Below are 20850 nucleotides of genomic sequence, written 5' to 3'. Positions count from 1 at the left end.
ACATTAGAATGTGACCCCTTGTAAAATTTAATTATTTATCAATTATTAAATTAAAATACTTTGAAAATTCGATTTTTTTAAAAGTTTTTAATGAAATTCTTTAATTCTTTTTTTTGTCACCGAGGCTACTATTTCCTATTTTTTTTTGTCATCGAGACTACTTTTTCCTACTTTTTTTAAACTCATAATGGAGTGCGAAGCTTGCCATATGTTAGAAGTATGAAAAACATAATTTAGAAAATTGCAAAAAAAAAATAAATAAATAAATAAAAAATTGTAATGTCACCTTGAATGGACCGCCTAAGCTTTTTTTCGAAAAAATTCTTTATGAAAGCAAATTAATCGGAGGTTTCTATTCCAAACTTTAGTTTAGATAGAGTGGCCACCGGACCTTGAAACCTTGAAAACCTTGAAATGGACGTGAATTTTGTCAAACCTTGAAAAAACCGTGAATTGGATGTGAATTTTTTTAAAAACCTTGAATTTTAGTATTATATTTAATTTTTTGAAAAAATTAAAATTTTTCAGGGTTACCACAGGTCAGGGAAATCAGGGAATTCAGGGCAGGGAAAGTAAAATTGGTCAGGGAAAAGTCAGGGATTTTTATTTAAGTAATTGGAAAAAATTGAATTTTGGAGAAGTTACAAATGATTGCAGAAATTCAATTATTTTCAAAAGTAATAAAATTCTTCCCAGAAATTCAATTATGCTCGAAAAATTAAAAAAATTTCTTATTAAAATTCAATTATCTTTAAAAATAATAAAATTCTTCTCCAAACTTCAATTATTTTCAAAAATTTTAATAAAATTCCTTGCAAAATTTCAATTATTTTCAAAAAATTTTTCTCAATTCAATGATTTTCAATATCTACAGTTTTAATAAAATTTTTCAAAAGAATTCAATTATTTAAAAAAAAAAATTTTGATAAAATTCTAAGCGTACTTTGCAATAATTCAATTATTTTCATAAATAATAAAATTTTTTACAAAAATTCAATTATTTTCATAAATAATAAAAATTCATCATAGAATTTCAAATATTTTTAATACAATTTCAATTGAATTCCTCGAAAAATTGTATTATTCTTGAAAATTTTATTAAAATTTCTCGACAAAAATCAAATTTGTTGATAAAATTCTTTATGTTAATTTAGTTTCGAAAAACATTCATTTATTCAATAAATTATTTATTTTCGTATTTAAATAATTGAATTCTTGTAGAATTTTCCAATAAAAATTGATTTGAAAATGAATATTAGTTAAAATTTTAGATAATAATTGAATATTAAAAGCATTATAGCATGAATTTTTAAAAATACATCATTGAATTCTTTCGAAGAATTTTATCAAAATTTTTGAAAATAGTGACATTTTTCGAAGAATTTACTTAAAATTGTTTTAAAAATAATTGAAATCCTGTGAAGAATTTTATTAATTTATAAAAGTAATTGAATTCTTGCAATGAATTTTTTCAAATTTTTCTTTAAATAATTGAAATAATGTAAAGAATCTTATTATTTATGAAAATAATTGAATTCCTGCATCGAATTTTATTACATTTTTTTAAATAATTGAATTCTTTTGAGAACTTTTATTAAAAAAGTAGATTGTGAAAATGTTTGAATTTCAATGAAGAATTTAATTATATTCGTGAAATGTAATTAAATTCTTACAAAAAAATTAAGAGAATAATTCCATCTTTTTAGGAATTTACTTTAAATTGTATTATAAATAATTGAAATCCTCAAAATTTCAATTATCTTTGTACACGGTGAGCTTGGATGAAATTCAACCCAAAAGTCATGACCCTTTCTGGTTTATTTTTGATATTATTTAAGTGATGTCTAATAATCATTTTAAGATAAAAATTAAAATAATCGTTGGAGGGAAACTCAAATTATATTGATTTTTTAATTTTTTTTCTAGGTTATTGTACATATTTTCTGAAGGATAATGTTTTAAACAATATTTATTGCTTCAAAAGATATCTTTTAACATTAAAAAACATTCTATTTAGTAAAAACAATATTTTAATATTTATAAAGCTAAAAAATTGTCGAAAAAGTCGAAAAAGTGTGAATTTTTTCGTTTTTCTGAAAATTACTCTTTTATAAGTCATTAAACACTACTATTAAATAAATATACTATTAAATATATTAAATATATGGGTGATTCTCCAAAAAACCTCATTTTGCATGTAATCAAGATTTTCTAAATAATTATAATCATTTGGGAAAATACCAAGTCATATTTCCCTATTTTATCACTTTTTCTAAATGTTCTGCAAGAAAAAGTTGTAAAATTTTATTGTTTAATACATTTTTAAAATATTTTACCACCTCAAAATCGATTTTCTAACCTGTCATCTAAGTGCTTTTCATTTTTTCAATAGGTAAAACAATTATTTAAAACATGAAAATTGGTACTTTATTAATTTTTTCTAAAAGTTATGATATTTAAGAATAATTTTCAAAAATATAAATAAAATATGTCGTGTAGTTTTTTTAAATATAGAAAATGAAATTTGTCATGTAGTACCGCGTCATTCCTCTCACTCGTTGAATATTATCCAATATTTTTGCTGTGGGTAGAGATATTGATTAATTATTGTGATCAATATTTAAATTAACATCTCTAATATTAATTTCTTAAGTTACTTTTTAAAAAATGTCATTATTTTGCGTTAAAAAAATTAAAATTGAGACATAAGCAGAGATTCACAACCTAAAGCGTCATTCCTCTCACCCCTAATAAAAACAATATTAATATATATAAATTGATCGCAAATTTTTTTCACATAAAGTTATCCTTTATAAACATGATAGGGCATTCTAAGCTGGAGGAAAATTATTTGTCAATTAAATAAAATTAAAAAATGTTGAAATCGTCATTCCTCTCACCCGTCATTCCTCTCACTTTTTTGAATAAAAATTAAAAATTGATATGATTGTCGGTTGTTTACAAACTGCCAGTGAAAAGTGAACCTAAAATGTATGAAAAATAATTTTTGACAATTGTTTAAAGAGATTTTTGATAACTGTAAGTATTTCAAAATCTATAAAATTTATAGATAATATTAATAAATTATAATTTTTAAATAATTTTTTGTAAATAGAAAAATATATATAATAAAAAACGCCGGCGCCAAATTTTAACCTCTTAATTTTTTTGTAAATTTTAATTTAAAATATATACTTTAAAAGCTAAAAGTTAGCATGATCATGCTATAGAGGTGGTAGATTTTTGAAAGCTCAATATAATTGACTGCATTAATCCATAAATAATAATTTTTTTTCTTTTCTGTTTGTAACTCACAAAAAGGAGTATTTCGGGAGAATCACCCATATATACTATTAAATTAAAAATCGTTAATGGAATTTCGTTGAATTTTCTAAAATAAATGAACATGATTTCTGTTAGTTCAATAAAAAGTTTATTTATTTAAAATTGTTTAAAATTAAACTTTTTTAAACATAATTATTATTATATGGTTTTCAAGTAAGGTCCAGAAAAAAAGATTTCACCAAAGAAACTGGACTTAATGACAAATTTCAATTACTTTTTCATTAAAAACGAACTTTAAATCATCATATTTCTGTAACGACAATAGATAGAATAGTTTTTCTTGTTTAGTTTTCCAGGAAATTTTATGTACTTTAATTTACATTTGCATAATAGTAGTGTTTAATGACTTATGAAAGAGTAATTTTCAGAAAAACGAAAAAATTCACACTTTTTCGACTTTTTCGACAATTTTTTAGCTTTATAAATATTAAAATATTGTTTTTACTAAATAGAATGTTTTTTAATGTTAAAAGATATCTTTTGAAGCAATAAATATTGTTTAAAACATTATCCTTCAGAAAATATGTACAATAACCTAGAAAAAAAATTAAAAAATCAATATAATTTGAGTTTCCCTCCAACGATTATTTTAATTTTTATCTTAAAATGATTATTAGACATCACTTAAATAATATCAAAAATAAACCAGAAAGGGTCATGACTTTTGGGTTGAATTTCATCCAAGCTCACCGTGTGTAAATATCAAAATTCAATTACTTACTAATGTTTTATAAATTTGTTCCCAATAATTCATATATTTTCATAAAAAATAATTTATAAATTTTTTTTATAAAGTCTTATATAATATTAATATAAAATATAATGATTTTATCACTCGGTCATCTTTAATTATTATAAAACATGAAGACATCGATTGCTCCGAGAACTTTTTCCTTTAAATTAAAATTTTTTTTTTAAATTTCTGTCGCATTTTACTAAAAAAAAATCTCGAAAAAGTCGATTAGTCGCATTTTTTCACAAAAAAGTCGAAAAAAGTCGAAAAAGTAGCACAATCCGAGTCCTGTAAATTGTTCGGATTTCCTTGAAACATGTTATTTGGGGGTTTTCGGAGCCGCTGATTCTGAATATGATCTTAGTTTATAAAAATTCAAAATGGCGGATCCAATATGGTGGCCAACAATTTTTTGAAATTAATTTAAACTTGTTACTCGCCGGGGGTTTTTGGGGGTCGCTGAATCAGAATCTGATTTTGGATTTTAAAAATTCAAACCGGCTTATCCAATACGACTTAAGTTGAAATCGGTTTCAGATTTTCTTGATTCTGGTTACACTATCGGTCAAAATTGAGAGACCACTTTCCAAAGTGGCATTAAAAGCATGAAATTCTTTAAATGTTGATAACTTTGTTCAAAATTAACGTAGAAAGTTTTTTAAGATAGTTTTGGAAAGATTATAAAATTTTCCGTTAAATAATTCTATGTTCAAGACTTTTGCATAATTAGAATCGCAGATATGACGTTACAAATATAGGTGTAATTTTCTCGAAATTAATGACCAAAATGTCCCGTTAAATTAATTACTAGATTAATTTCTTTCGTACAATTTCTAAAGCAAAGCGAGAAGGAGAAAATTTATTGGTACATGCAAGGGAGAAAAATGATTTTTTTTTCAACAATATTTACTGGAATTAATGTAAATTTTATTACATATATTAAATTAAGGCAATTTTTTTGTTACAATTACCAATATATTTACTTGCAAAATTATTTCGGCCTGACAGTTCGTACAAAAAATATACACATTTTTTACATATGCTTTCGTTTTTTTTAAATAATTTAGCAGGTGACTTAAGTTCTCATACAACTATTAAAATATTACTAAAATAAAAATGTTTCTTTTTCTACCGCGGAGAAATAAAACTCACATAATGTCTCCAGTTTTGTAAAGACAATTTAAAATCTCGATCGTCAACTTCTCTTCGATTGAAAATAGTAACTAATTCTTCCTTATTGGGTAAAAATAAATCCGCCTCGAGAGGTTCCGTATTTATATAAAATTCACTGACATCTTGGAAAACTTTGTTGTGATTCTTTATTGATTCTGCCTGTAAGTCTAAGTTTGAGAGAAATGTTCCAGTGGATTCTGACCAGTGATCCCAGGTAGGAAATTCCACGAGATCTGGATCATTTGAAGCAATGTTTTCAAGATGAGAATTATTGTACACCATGGTGGGGATAGTATTGTTTGTTGGTAGGAGAATTTCCGAATCCGTTTTTAAATTAGAAGATTCACATTCCGAGAAACCTTTGTAGTAGACGTCAGACGACAAACTATTGCATCGGGACAATCGTCTTGATGTAAAGACCGTTCCTGGCAGGTGACTTGCGAGCATGACTGATCCTAAAATTGTTGCTATACCTGCCACATAAGCAGCGAGGCAGACCGTGGAAACACTCAGGAAAGCTTGTATCACAGGGAATAATTGAACAGTATTTATTAAACAATTCAGTTCGGTATAAGAAAACCATCCGCGTCTGTTTCCCTCTTTATACGCCAAATCACTTTCTAACTTGTGAAGTCTCTCCCAGAAATCTTTATTGTGAACAAAAACACTCCAGTCCTAAAAGCAAAAAAAGTAGAAAATTAAGTATACATTTAAAATATATTTCTGAAAAATCTAGAAGATACAAAAAAATTGTTTTTTTTATCAAAGTAGCAGTTAAAACCATAAGAAGAAAAATTTAATGCCTTTTTCAATTCTCGCTAATAAAATTAAGGTTTATAAAAATTCTAGAATGATGGAAAATAATCTCAGATTTCGCACTCGATAATTAATTTTAAAATAGTAGCAAAAAGTAGCTTTCAAACTAAAAAAAGGCAGTAAACAAGTAGATAACGAAAAATTAAACTTGACGACCAAAAAAACTCATTTCAGAAACTTCACAAAACTGACAAAAATTCAATTCTATATTTTATTTTCCTGACTTTTTCCTAACTTTCATCAAAAATATTTACTTCTTACTTATCCTGCTATTTCTAATAATTGATTTCTTTCGACTAATTTCATGAAAAGAACTGAATTCTTACGAAGATTTTTACAAAAAAATTTTAAATAATTACAGGGCTCGGATTGTGCGACTATTTCGACTTTTTTCGACTTTTTTGTGAAAAAATGCGACTAATCGACTTTTTCGAAATGTTTTTTATTTGTCAAATGCGACTATTTGGCTTTTTTCACATCTTTCAATTACTCTACTTAAATTTTAAATAGCAGAAATTTTTTTGCAAACAATATTGTTCACAAAATCATTCTTCTCTTTAGGGAAAAAAACGTAACATATTAACTCGTTTCTTAATATTTTTGTAGGAAATTCTCAATTTTCATAAGGAAATAATTTACATTTCAATTTACAAATTTCTTTCAAATTTTTCGAAAACATCAATAACTTCTATTTTAAATAAATATTTAATTATAATTATTTTTCCATAGGAGTTAAGATTTTTGAAACATGCAAATTCAAACTTTTTTGAAATTAAACAACTTATCAAAAATTGTTATAAAACATGAAGAAATCGATCACTCCGAGACTTCGACTTTGAGCAATCGATGCCTTCATGTTTTATTACAATTAAAGATGACCGAGTGATAAAATCATTATTTTATATTATAAGACTTTATAAAAAAAAATTTTTTAATTATTTTTTATGAAAATAATTAAATTATTGCGAAGAAATTTATAAAAAATAAGTAAGTAATTGAATTCCTGTGAAATTTTCATTATTTATGAAAATAATTAAATGCTTGCGTATAATTTTATTAAAATTTTTGCAAATAATTGAATTTCAGAGAAGAATATTATTATTTGTAAAGATAATTGAAATTATGAACAGATTTAAAAAAAAAATTTTAAAGTAATTGAATTTTGCAGAAGAATATTGATATTTATAAATGTAATTGAAATTTTAACGAGAATTTAAAAATAATTTTTTTAAATAATTGAATTTCTGCGAAGAATTTTCTTACATTTGAAGATAATTGAATTTTGCAAAGAATTTTATAAGAACTTTTGAAAATAATTAAATTTTCAGAATGAATTTTATTATTTATGAAGATAATTAAAATTTTGACGCGAAATTTAAAACAATTTTTGAAAATAATTGAAGTTCTTAAAAGAATTTTATTACTTTTGGAAATAATTGAATTTTTAGGATGACTTTTATATTATTTATAAAGATAATTGAAATTTTGATAAGAATTTTATTAAAATTTTTTAGAATAATTGAATTTTGGTGAAGAATTTTATTATTTATAAAAATAATTGAAATTTTTAAAGAGAATTTTTTAAAAAATGTAAAAAATACCTAATTAAAATTTAGCTTTGAATTTTATTAAATTTTATTCCGGATTGTTTGAAATTAAAGTATGTGTTGTCGAGAAATGTGATTTTTTTTTACATTTTTTACATTTTCGTGTTTCTTTTTTGTCGTTTTTCTAAAATTTCATGCGACTTTTTTTGGAGATTTTATGCGACTTTTAGTGACTTTTGTTGTGAATTTTTACGACTAAAGCGACTTTTTTTGAGTCTTAAAAACGATCCAAGCCCTGTAATTAAATTCTGTTTGGAAATTTTATGAAAATAGTAGATATTGAAAAATCATTGAATTGCGAAAAGTTTTTAAAAATAATTAAATTTTACAAAGAATACTATTAAAATTTTTGAGAATAATTCAATGTCTGTGTGGCATTTTATTAAATTTTTATGAAAATAATTGAATTTTGGAAAGAGTTTTTTTTAAAATGCCTCAAATTAATTGAATTTTTGGGAATAATTCTCTTATTTATCTACATAATTAAATTCTTTCGAAGAATTATTTATGTAAATAATTGAATTTTTGGGAAGAATTTTTTTAAAATCTAAAAGAATAATTGAATTATTTCAAAAAAAAATTAATTAAAATTCTATTTAAAAAAAATTGATTACTTTCGAACATTTGTATTAAAATATTTGAAAATAATTGAATTCCGGTGAAAATTCTAATAATTTTGTAAATAATTGAATTCTTCAAAAGGAATTTAAAAAAACGTTTTTTTAAATAATTGATTTTTTCGTGGAATTGGAATTAAATTTTTAAGAATAATTACATTTTTTGAGCAATTCCTGAAAAACTGTATTAAAAATAATTAAAATCCTGCGATGAATTTTATTATAATTTTCAAAAATAATTGAATTTTTGAGAAGAATTTTAATATTTATACAAATAATTAAATTATTGCGAAAAAATGTTATTAAAATGTTTAAAAAGAATTGAATTTCTGTGTAAAATATTGTTATTTTTGAAAATTAATTGAATTCTTCATAAGAATTTTATAAACATTGTTTTAAATAATTAATTTTTTTTTCAAATATAATAAATATTATGAAAATTTTATTTTAAATAATTGAATTCTTGTGGAAAACTTTATTTGTAAAAATAATTGGATTTTTCGATTAATTAATTTAAAATAGTATTATAAATAATTGAAATTCTTCGATTAATTTTATTATTTATGAAAATAATTTAAGTCTTACTAGATATTGAAAATAATTGAATTTCGAATATTTTTTGAAAATAATTGAATCGTTTTAAAGAATTTGATTTTATAATTTTTGAGAATAATTTTTCGATTTCTAGTATTAGCGAATTTAAAGTAGTGGAAATTCTAAAAAAACAGAAATAGTAGCTTTTAGTGGCGGAAAACTAAAAAAAGTACCCAAATAGTAGCACAACGTAAAAAAAGTAGTTAATAGTATGTAAATCTGTATGTTTTGAACTTTATTAATATAGAATAAAATTTAGATCGAAAATAAACTTTGAAAAATCTGAGAATTGGATTCTTGAAACAGTACCTGTTTAAGGTTGTAAGAGATGTAAAGCAAAATTTGTATAATGGAGAAAAAAATTGAATTCTATTATATTTCAATGTCTTTCAATACTTACGATTGCACTGAGAAATTCTTTTTCCAAAAGATTCACTTGTTGAATTGTTAAGTCTCCAGATTTTGCCCATTCTGCGTTATAAACTTCGTCTTCCTCTCCATCATCCTGCAGAAATTTACTTGCTACCATCTAGAAGTACAAAAATTAATTAAAATTTAGAAATTAATGTGAAATTTATAAAAAAAAAATTCAATTTAATTTTTAATATGAAACAAGAGTTTACAACAATTTTCCAAAATCTAAAGCTGTTTATAAAACATTTGTTTGAAAAACCTACAAGTGTAACAAGAAAGAGTTCCGAAGGTGCAACTCGTTGGAGGTACTCTGCATTGCAATCCTTTAATCGTTCAATATATAAGAGCGCCAAAACAAAGGAACATGGTGATACGCATGCATTTCGAGAAATTCGACTGGCTTCTTCAACATCTAATCTTTCAAGAGTTCTACCACATTTCACTCCCGTAAATAATTCTGCTGCAAATTCTGTAAAAGTTTATAATTAATTTGGTTAAAATAATCACACGGTATATTCGTAATATCCATTTTTGTAAAAATGGCGCACTTTTTGAGTAAATTTATAATCGATTTTTTGCCAAAAAATAAGCCATAAATTGATTATAAAAAATAAAGTTTACATCCAATTAAAAAATCCATAAGTACTTCCAAAGTTTACAGTATTCTTTGTTTTTTGTTCCAGGACTTAAACTTTTCAAAAAACTATTCCGGCCGTAAAAAAATCTTTTTTGAATATGAAATTTACCGCCGCCATTTTGTTATATAATATAAAAAAAATTTCCACACTTCAATATCAGGGCTCGAAGCAGTGAAAGTATTTAAAAATACGGACTTTACGGACCAAAAATCGTTAGGTAATGATATAATGCGGTACTTGAACGAAGGGATTTGAAAAATTTTGATTTTTTGCAAAATGGCGGATGTTGAAAGTCAAAAATTGTTTTTTAACCAAAATTTTACTCACATTTTCAGCTATAAAAAAAAATTATTGTCAAAAAAAAAATCCTTCGTTCAAGTACCGGCCAATTATATAACAAATAAGTGGTAAAAATTTCAAACCGATCGGTAAAGCAGTTCTCAAGTTACAGTGATCACCGACTCCCAAAACATGGTTTTGAGAAAAACGAGTTCAAAGTTTTGAATCCCGCCGCCTAGCCACAGTAATGGCTAAGACGGCTCCATTCAAAATTCTATATCTCCATAAATAATAGTCCGATTTGTCTCAAATTTTCAGAGAATACTTTTGAAATGGTATACTTTTAGAAAATGCATTTTAAAAAAAATCGATTTTTTGAAAATCCTAAGTGTACGTAACCCCTTAAATAATAGTTATAGATTATCGCGTAAAACGTTTAATCCATTTTAAAATACACTAATAATTTCGATCAACAATTCAACACAAAAAACCAATTAAATTGATATAGACTGACAGGAAATTTGGAGGTTTCATAAACAAATGATCAATTGTTTTTTGTTCGCCCTGAAGTTTAATCAGTACATTTCGAGTTATTGGAACAATTGAATTTTTAAAATTTAATTTTCTTTAATTTCTTTATTTTTATTCTTATATTTATTAATATTTACTTTTTTCGGGCAAATATGTTATTCGGGCGAATGACTTCGGGAAAAACCATTCGGGGAATTGGATTCGGGTGAATTATCATTCAGGCGAAATTATATTCGGGATTTCTGATTCGGGCGCGTGGATTCGGGCGAATGGGCGCAAACCGAAATCGATAACTTCGAGTCTTCGACTCTTATACTCTATCCATATAACTCGGAGTTATATCAATTTCTTCATGTTTTATAATAATAAATAATAATTATTAATAAAAATAATAAATAATAATTATTAATAAAAATAATTTATAATAATTAAAATCATTATCAATTCAAATTATTATTTTTCAGAATTTTTATCTAAAATTCTTCTTTATATCGATTATTTTTAATAATTTTCAAAAAAGTTCTCTGACAATTTTCAAATTCATTTCTTTACAATATTCAATTTTACGAAATTTCAATTATTTGTAAATTCTTTAATTAAATAAATATTAGAAAATAGAAACTAAAAATAATATTTAAAAAACTCAATTAAACTTTTTCAAAAAAAATTAATGACAAAATTCAATTATTTTTTAAAAATTCACGCTATATTGCTTTTAATATTCAATTATTATCTAAAATTTTGACAGAAATTCATTTTTATGAAATGAAAATCAATTTTTATTAGAAAATTCTACTAGAATTCAATTATTTAAATACAAATTTAAATGTAAAAATGCAAATAAATAATATACTTAATAATTGAACGTTTCTTAAAATTCAATTCCCATAAAAAATCGTAATCAACAAATTCTCAAATAATTAAATTCTATCAACGAATTTTAATTAAATTTTTAAGAATAATTACATTTTTCGACAAAATTCGATTAAAATTGTATTAAAAATAATTGAAATTCTGCATTGAATTTTATTATTTATGAAAATAATTGAATTCTTGCGAAAAATTTTATTAAAATTTTCAAAAATAATTAAATTCTTGTAAAAAATTAACAGGAATTCAATTATTTTTTAAAAATTTTATTAAAATTCTTGGCATAAATTAAAAATAACAAAATTCTTAGCAGACCTTCAATTACTTTCAGAAATTTTAATAAAAACTTTCGCAAGAATTTAAATATTTTCGTAAAATAATAAAAATCTTTGCAGAGATTCAATTATTTTTCAAAAGTCTTAATAAAATTCTTCGCAAGAATTCAATTATTTTCAAAAATATCGGAATTTTAGCAGAAATTCAAACATTTTAAAAAGTTTTGATAAACTTTTTTTTGGTAGAAATTCAATTATTTTTAAGACAATTTTTTAAAAAAATGTCTTAATAAAATTCAATTATTTTAAAAATTTTAATGTAATTCTTCGAAAGAATTCAATTATTTTTATCTAAGATATTTTAACTGAAATCTACTTTTAAATCAATGTTTATGAGAAAATTCCTTGAATTCAATTATTTAAATACAAAAATAAATAATTTATTGAATAATTGAATGTTGCTTGGAATTGAATTCCTATTAAAAATTTTATCAACAAATTTTTAAATAATTAAATTCATTGGGCGAATTTTAATAAAATTTTTAAGAATTTTTTCGAGGAATTCGATTAAAATTCTATTGCAAATAATTGAATTCCTAAAAAGAATTTTATTATTTACGAAAATAATTGAATCCCTGTAAAAATTTTATTAATTATGAAAATAGTTGAATAATTGTGAAGAAATTTATAAAAAAAAATTGTTATTAATGAAATTCTTGTGAAATTTTTATTATTTTTTGAAAATAATTAAAAGTTTTTGTAGAATTTTATTAAATTTTTTTTTTTAAATAATTAAATTCTTTTGGTAAATTTGATGAAAAAAGTAGATATTGAAGAATATTTAATTTTTGCGAAGAATATTATTACCTACTTTTGAAAATAATTCAAATTTTGCAATGGATTTTATTAAAATTTTTTAAAATAATTGAATTTTATTACTTTAGAAAATAATTGAATTTGTGTGATAAATATTGTTAATTATGAAAATAATTGAAATTTTTGTAATGAACTTTAATAAAATTTTTGAAAATAATTGAATTTTGTCGAAGAATTTTGCTATTTATTTATAAAGATAATTGAAATTAAATTAAAATTAAATTAATATTTCTTGTTGCTCTTGGGATCATTTTTTCACTTTTTTTATACTCTTTTATGAAAAATTATCCAAAATAAAATATAATGAAAAATAAGGATAAAAATTTAATTTTCGATCAAGTTCAATTTCTATCAAATTAATTAATATTCGAACACATGCACATTCTGATGAAGTAGATTTCTATTAAAAAGTTTTTCGACAATACTCAGATTCTATTTAATTACGCTTCTGTAAAATTACAATTCAAACGAATAAATATTCAACTAAATTAAAATTCTTTCTAGTTTTCTTTCTACTAAATTAATATTTTTTTATATTTATATTCAGTGTAATTTAAATTCTGCCAAACAACTTTTCGCAACAATTAAAATTCAATCATATTCAATTTGTGACCCATTTCTATTCTTACGAATAAAAATTCTACAACTTTGATAATAATCGATTTAATGGAAATTCTCTCAAGCTCACGTCCTAAGGATTAAATTTTAAATATTCTGCTACAATTATATTCTAGCGAATAAAATTATATGAAATAAAAATTTGAAAACGTTTTTTGTTTTTTTAATGTTAGATATTATTGTTAATTATCTATATTCTTTACTTTTCACAAGATTTTTCAAAATGATGTTAAAAATTAAAAAATAAGCGTAGCTACAAGTATAGAAACCTGAAAAGTTGCAAAATTTTAGAATTTTCAGTAAAAAATTGAAAACAATTTTTTTCTCTTAATAAACAAAAAAATACCAAATGATATTTTTATGTTAAATACTTTACAAATCCTGAAAGTTTGGAGAAAAAAAAGATTGCCTTTTTGAGAAAATTTTTATTTTTTGAAAAGTTGAATTTTTATCCTTGTTTTTCATTATTTTTTATATTGCGTAATTTTTAATAAAAGAGTATAAGAAAAGGAAAAAAAATGAACCCAAGAGCAATAAAAACGGTTGAAAATTACGCAAGTTACGCAATTTTATAGAAGAAAATGTAAAAAAGTTATTTTTTTGCTAAAATCTTAAAATATTCGTAAAAAGTGCAAAGAAAATCGTATCAAAAATTAAAAAAATACGTATTTCTTTATTTTTCGAGTAGAATAACATATCTTATTGTGAAAATAATTCCCAATATATCATTGGACTGCGTTCATGATTTGATATGGATCCGGTTTCATCTGCTTTGTGTCATCGTTTCCTCAAGTTTTGTTTTTAAAGCGAATATTTTTAAATCGTATTTAACGCATAAAATTAGTATGTGTACATTATTTGTGTAAATGTGCAATAGAAACTAAATTCAAGTTTTCGAGTAATAACAAAAATTCATGAGTTTATTATTTTTGTCAGCCAGTCGTTATGAAAGATAGAAAGAAAGTTTCTAAAATATATTTCATTAGATATCAAATAATAATATTTTCAGATATTCATATTAATGCGTTTAAGACGCTGCATAATTTTATTATTTAATTATAAAAATTTTATAGAAAACGAAATTAACTATAAATTATAATACACTAGCAAATGTTACGCGCGCTAGTTCAATTCAATTCAATTATTTTTATAAATAGTACAAGTTTTGGCAAAAATTCAATTATTTTTAACAAAATTTTAAATAAAATTTCACAAATGAATTAAATTATTTTCTAAAATTTTAAAAAAACCTTCTAAACAATTCAATTATTTTTATAAATAAATAGTAAAATTATTTTCAGGAAATGAATTGTTTTAAAAAACATTTCGCGAAAGAATTAAATTTTTTTCTTAATTTGTTATAAAAATTTTCAAAAGAATTCAATTATTTTCTAAAATTTTAATAAATCCTTAAATTATTAAATTTAATTTAACAATTAAATTATTTTTATAAATAGTAAAATCGTTGCACAAATTAAATTATTTTCAAAACAATTTCAAATAAATTCCTCGGTAGAATTCAATTTTTAAAAACAATTTGTAATACATTTCAAATAAATTCAATTATTTTTTAAAATCTTAATAAATCTTTCGTAAGAATTTAATTATTTTTATAAATAATAAAATTCTTCGCAAGAATTCAATTTTTTTTATAAATATTAAAATTCTTTGCAGGAAATCAATTAAAACAATTTTAATTGAATTCTTCGGTATAATTGGTATAATTTCTTCATATGAAAATTGGATTAAATATTATGTGATTTCTAGAAAAAATTTTATTAAGCAGAGAAGTGTTCCTAGATCTTGCGCTTTATGATTTTTGATATATTTTAGAACATAACGAAGAAAAAAGAAAATTTTTTTCAACACTTTAAAGATTTTATATTTTTAATTAAAAAAGTTAGGCACATATTGCCGATTTCTTTATTTTTACCCTTAAACTGATAATCACTGTACCGTTTATCTTTATACAGCGAACCTGGCCACCTTTAAATTTCACAATTTTTGACCTTGTCAGTTAAAAATAAATATTCTGTTGTATTTTTAAGAATAAATTTAAATAAAAATACTTTGAAAGAAAGAAATAATACGCTTTTTATTCTTTAATTTTCTATAGCGCTCTTTGAGAAGCATCTTTTGACTTATCGAACATTTTTCGGCAAAGTGATCTACAGTAATTAACATTTTAAAAAATTGAAATTCTGAAACGGTTGACTTTTGTGGTTTTTTGATATTACATTAACATTTAATTTTAGATATATTTTATGTGCTATTTTTAATCTTTATATAAGGTTATAATACCTATTTGTGTATTACTCACCTGTGACTGGTAAGCTAAGACAATCCGTAACAGGCCGTTTAGAATAGTAAAGGGTTTTTGAAATGCGAGATAAAAACTCATCGTTCCCTCTAAAACTCTAAAGAAACATTATTAGGTTTGCAAAATAAAGGGAAAATATATATTGTTTTGTCAACATCTGCGTAATTAAATAATGTGCTTACTTTAAACTTTGTTTGTGACTTCCTGCCCTTAGACATGTTCGGCATTTTCAAAAACTTTAATAACAAAATACAAAGATTAGTAAACCCTCAAATTAAAGGTACATGTAGCTTTAATTTTTTACTGAAAAATTAAAAATAACCAATAACTAATCCACTATCAGAAAAATTCCTGCCATTTTGACTGTTCGCACGAGACGTATGCGCAATGCAAGGAAAACAATATTATGGAGACTACACACCTCAAGAGAAAACGCAACGCGTAATACTTATTAAGTCAAATTCACAATTGACAATTTGCAATTTAGGGTTGGGTCCCATGACAGCGTTTTGCGTTGCGTCGTAATGGGAGAGAAAAAGACGCAAATATACGTTTGCTGCATTCTCTCTCATTACAACGCAACGCAAAACGCTGCCATGGGACTGCGGCCTTAATTTGATAATTTCTGTTGAAACTAATTGTAAATTGAACGAAATTTAAAATTTGCCTATGTATGCAACCCATCCCTGTTCGAATTGAGTTGCATAACCCTGTATAAAATGGCGGTTACTGTTGTCGTCGATGTATACGTACGGTGATAGTTTGTGATTTTCGATTTTTATAAATTATGTCGATGTCTTAAATGCATTATTAATTATAAAGCAAACTAAAAAAATGCCTGCACAAGAAGTTGCGGTACCGCAGCCTCCGCAAACTGAATTGGAAGAGCCAGCACCAGCTTCACAGCCCATAGTTGGCATTATTTATCCTCCTCCGGAGGTTAGAAGTATCCTTTTATTTATGTGCAATATACATTATTTGACAGTAATTTGAAAGTACATGTGTTAACAATGTGAATAATTCGCCCGTCAGAGAAATTATGACACGATTTATAGAATAATGGATTAATTAGGAGAACTAAATTATTTTGTCGTATAAGTAATTAATCATAACCTTAAATTCATAACAATTTTTATATGTATATATTTTAAGTCTACAACGCTTGTGATCAATGATTTATAAGGGAAATATTTTTTCGATTATAATTATTCTTTAACTGGACAAATTATTCTAAACAATTTGAAGCCACTTTAGTTTAAGTAATTTTTAGATAAATAATTATTTTGACAAAACTTTAAACTTTAAAAAACTTTTAACTTTAAAGTTTCTAAAATAAAACTTTAATAAATTTCGATACTAATTATAAATTTAAAATTTGATTTTCTAAATTCAAAATAGCGAATCCAAAAGCAATAATCAGCACATGTCAGTAAAGTCAGGGAAATTTAGAAAATTGAGATTTTTTCCACTTATTTTTAAAAATTTGCGAATTTCTCGATTTTTCTTTCAAATATTGCAACAAAATATCATATTTTTTAGTATTAAATGTAACTCATTTCGATTTTTATAGTGCAAAAAATAACTGTAAACAAATCTTTCAAAAATAATTTTTTAATCATTTTTCTATTTAAATTTTTGAAATATACAATTATAAAAAGATTTTGAATAATTGAAATTTTGTAAAATTTAATTGAAAATAATTAATTTTTTTAAAGTATTTTGTTAGAATTTTTGAAAATCAACTTTCAGAGCTCGGATTGTGCGACATTTTCGACTTTTTTCGACTTTTCTAAGGACTTTTTTTGACTTTTTTGTGAAAAATGCGACTAATCGACTTTTTCGAGATTTTTTTTAGTAACGATTAATCGACTTTTTTCAAATTTTTCAATTACTTTTCGACTTAAATTATAAATAGCAGAAATCTTTTTTTGTAAACACAATACACACAATATTGTTCACAAAATCATTCTTCTCATTGGGAAAAAAAAACATAACATATTATCCCGTTTCTTAATATTTTTGTAGGAAATTCTCAATTTACATAAGGAAATAATTTGCATCATTTCTATTTCTTAATTACAATTGCTTTAATTTTAAAAATAAAAAGTTAATAATAATTAAAAATAATAATTAAAAAAATTAATAATAATTTAAATAAAATTTAAAAGTTTTTTAGAAATTAATGGAAAAAAATGTTTATAAATTCTATTTGTCAATTAGAAATTGAAACTTTCAAAATTTTTAGAAAATTAAAGGAAAAAGTTTTAGTGCAAAAGAATGTTCTGTTACATTTATTTACAAATTTCTTTCAAATTTTTCGAAAACATCAATAACTTCTTTTTTCTTTAATTATTATTTTAATTTAATTATTATTTTTCCATAGGAAATAAAATTCTTCAAAAGATTCAAATTCAAACCTTTTTGAAATTAAACAACTTCTAAAAAATTGTTATAAAACATGAAGACATGGATTGCTCCGAGTCGAAGACTCAGAGTGATCGATTTCTTCATAATTGAATTTTGCCGAAGAATTTTGATATTTACAAACAATTGAAATTTTGAGGAGAATTTAAAAAAAATTTTTGAAAATAATTGAATTTCTGCGAAGAATTTTCTTACTTTTGAAGATAATTGAATTTTGCAAATAATTTTATCAGAACTTTTTAAATTTCCAGGATGAATTTTATTATTTATGAAGATAAATAAAATTTTGACGAGAAATTAAAAAAAAAATTTGAAAATAATAGAATTACTAGGATGAATTGTTTTATTTATAAAAATAATTGAAATTTAGACAAGAATTTTATTATTATTTTTACAAATAATTAAATTTCAGAGAAGAATTTTATTATTCATAAAGATTAAAATTTTGAACAGATTTTTTTTAAAAATTTTTAAAAGTAATTGAATTTTGCAGAAGAATTTTGATATTTATAAAGATAATTGAAATTTTAAGGAGAATTTAAAAAAATAATTTTGAAAATAATTGAATTTCTGACAAGAATTTTCTTACTTTTAAAGATAATTGAATTTTGTAAAGAATTTTATCAGAACTTTTGAAAATATGTAATTAAATTTCCATGATGAATTTTATTATTTATAAAATTTTAACAAGTAATTTAAAAAAAATGTTGAATATAATTGAATTTCAGAGAAGAATTTTATTATTTATAAAGATAATTGAAATTTTGACAATATTTTTATTAAAATTTTTTTTAAATAATTGAATTTAGGAGAAGAATTTTATTATTTATAAAATTATTCCGGATTGTTTGATATTAAAGTATGTGTTGTTGAGAAATGTGATTTTTTTGACAATCTCGTGTTTCCTTTTTGTCGTTTTTTCTAGAATTTTATGCAACTTTTTTTCTACTTTTTTGGAAATTTTATGCGACTTTTCGTGACTTTTGTTGTGAATTTATGCGACTTTTTTTGAGTCTTAAAGTCAATCCGAGCCCTGAAATTTTGAAGAATTTTAATTGTAAATTTTCAAAATAATTGAATTATCAAAAATTTTAATGAAAAATCTTTGAACTTAAATTTAAAAATAAAAATTAATGAAAATTAGCTTCTATAATTGTTTTAAATTTAGTAGTTTCACTTACTTTCAACTACATATTTCCGAATTCAAATACATAGAAAAAATAATAACTTTTAGAATTATTTTTAACATTTTGAAGAAAAAAATCATGTTCAAAATATTTAATTAAAATTCATCAAGAAATTAATTAGTTTTTTTTAAATATATTACAGAAACTCTTTTAAGAAATTCAATTGCATTTGAAAAATTAGATTAAAATAATATTTTTGAAAACTACCGTCCGCAGTACCGTCAGTACCGTCCGCAATTGTCAGTCCACCCATTTTTAAAGGAATGACAAAAATTTTTTAACATAAAATTCATGAAAACTAAAATTTTTTTTGGTTTATATTTTGAAAGACGATAAAATTTTGAAAAGAATAAGACCTTACAGAAGTCATTTGGACAAAATTTGTAGAAGATATTCCTAAAAATCGTCATTTTCAATGTTTTACAAAAATTTAAATAACTTCTAAAATAATGATCGCTTTTTAATAATCTTAGGCTTATTTTAAAGGTCTTTTTCTACGGAATAAGAATTACTTATAGGCATTAACCTGTCATTTTTAACTTGGAATAAGCATGACGTCAAAATTAGACAAAAAAATTGGAAAAATTTGAAATCAATTTTTTGTACTAAAAACTATTCTAGAACATATATAAAACATGATATGGTGTAGATTTTTCAAGAAATTTAAAAAAAAATATATGTTTGAATTTCAAAAATTATTTTTCTTTTAATAATATTATTTCAAATTTTTTGAATTTTTTTGTCCAACTTTGACGTCATGCTTATTCCAAGTTAAAAATTACAGGTTAATGCCTATAAGTAATTCTTATTCTGTAGAAAATGGTCTTTAAAATAAGCCTAAGATTATTAAAAAGCATTCATTATTTTAGAAGTTATTCAAATTTTTGTAAAACATTGAAAATGACGATTTTTAAGAATATCTTCTACAAATTTTGGCCAAATGACTTCTGTAAAGTCTTATTCTTTTCAAAATTTTATCGTCTTTCAAAATATAAACCAAAAAAAATTTTACTTTTCATGAATTTTATGTTAAAAAATTTTTGTCATTCCTTTGAAAATGGGTGGACTGACAATTTCGGACGGTACTGTACTTAATTCTTAGAAATTTTTTTATTACAATTTTTTAAGATCTTCGAATAAAGCAAATAAAAATTTACTTTTTTGGACTTATTAAAATTTCGGAGAAATCATGGTCACATTTATAATTCAAATTCTTCAAAAATTTGATTATTTTTATTTTTTGAAAATATTATTCCTTAATAAACTTAAGAAAAATACATAAACAGTTACAATTATTATAAAAAATTGAATTTTCGTATTTAAATAATTTAATTCTCAAAGAACTTTCGGAAAATTATTTAAAATAATTGATTTAGAGATGAAGTTTAGTTGGAAATTATAGAAAATAATTTGAATTCAGGAAGGGTTATAATTGTAATTTTTAGAAATTATTAAATTTCATAAATTTTACTCATTTACCATAAACTTTCATATTTTCCTGTGAAAAGAATTTTGTCAGGGAAAATAATTTTA

The 20850-nt window shown here is 22.8% G+C and overlaps 2 protein-coding genes across 2 annotated transcripts in view; one reads left to right on the top strand and one right to left on the bottom strand.

Moving 5' to 3' along the window:
• Positions 1-4983: 4983 nt before the first annotated feature.
• Positions 4984-16101, bottom strand: LOC122501837 (protein CNPPD1). The gene is made up of 5 exons (XM_043611601.1): positions 15889-16101; positions 15707-15803; positions 9563-9768; positions 9286-9414; positions 4984-5926 (listed from the first exon to the last, which is right to left on the bottom strand). The coding sequence occupies exons 1-5, from the start codon at positions 15931-15933 to the stop codon at positions 5207-5209; spliced, it is 1197 nt and encodes a 398-aa protein (XP_043467536.1). The 5' UTR covers positions 15934-16101; the 3' UTR covers positions 4984-5206.
• A 309-nt stretch (positions 16102-16410) lies between these two features.
• LOC122501820 (splicing factor 3A subunit 1) overlaps positions 16411-20850 on the top strand; it is a 31323-nt gene continuing 26883 nt past the window's right edge. The window contains exon 1 of the mRNA XM_043611583.1: positions 16411-16652. Within this exon, the coding sequence (XP_043467518.1) occupies positions 16541-16652 (112 nt within the window). The 5' untranslated portion in view covers positions 16411-16540. The remainder of the gene's footprint in view (positions 16653-20850) is intronic.

Source organism: Leptopilina heterotoma, unplaced genomic scaffold, assembly GCF_015476425.1.
Source record: "Leptopilina heterotoma isolate Lh14 unplaced genomic scaffold, ASM1547642v1 Lhet_217, whole genome shotgun sequence".
NCBI classification, from domain to species: Eukaryota; Metazoa; Arthropoda; class Insecta; order Hymenoptera; family Figitidae; genus Leptopilina; species Leptopilina heterotoma.
Note: the sequence above shows the minus strand (reverse complement) of the source record. Positions and strands in the feature narration are given on the sequence as shown.

Coding starts and splice junctions, on each gene's coding strand:
- LOC122501837 (XM_043611601.1), bottom strand. CDS start 15,933: ATGCCGAACATGTCTAAGGGCAGGAAGTCACAAACAAAGTTTAAA. Junction 9,769..15,706: donor TCTTAGCTTACCAGTCACAG/GTGAGTAATACA, acceptor AAACTTTTACAG/AATTTGCAGCAGAATTATTT. Junction 5,927..9,285: donor AAGAATTTCTCAGTGCAATC/GTAAGTATTGAA, acceptor TTTTGCTTTTAG/GACTGGAGTGTTTTTGTTCA.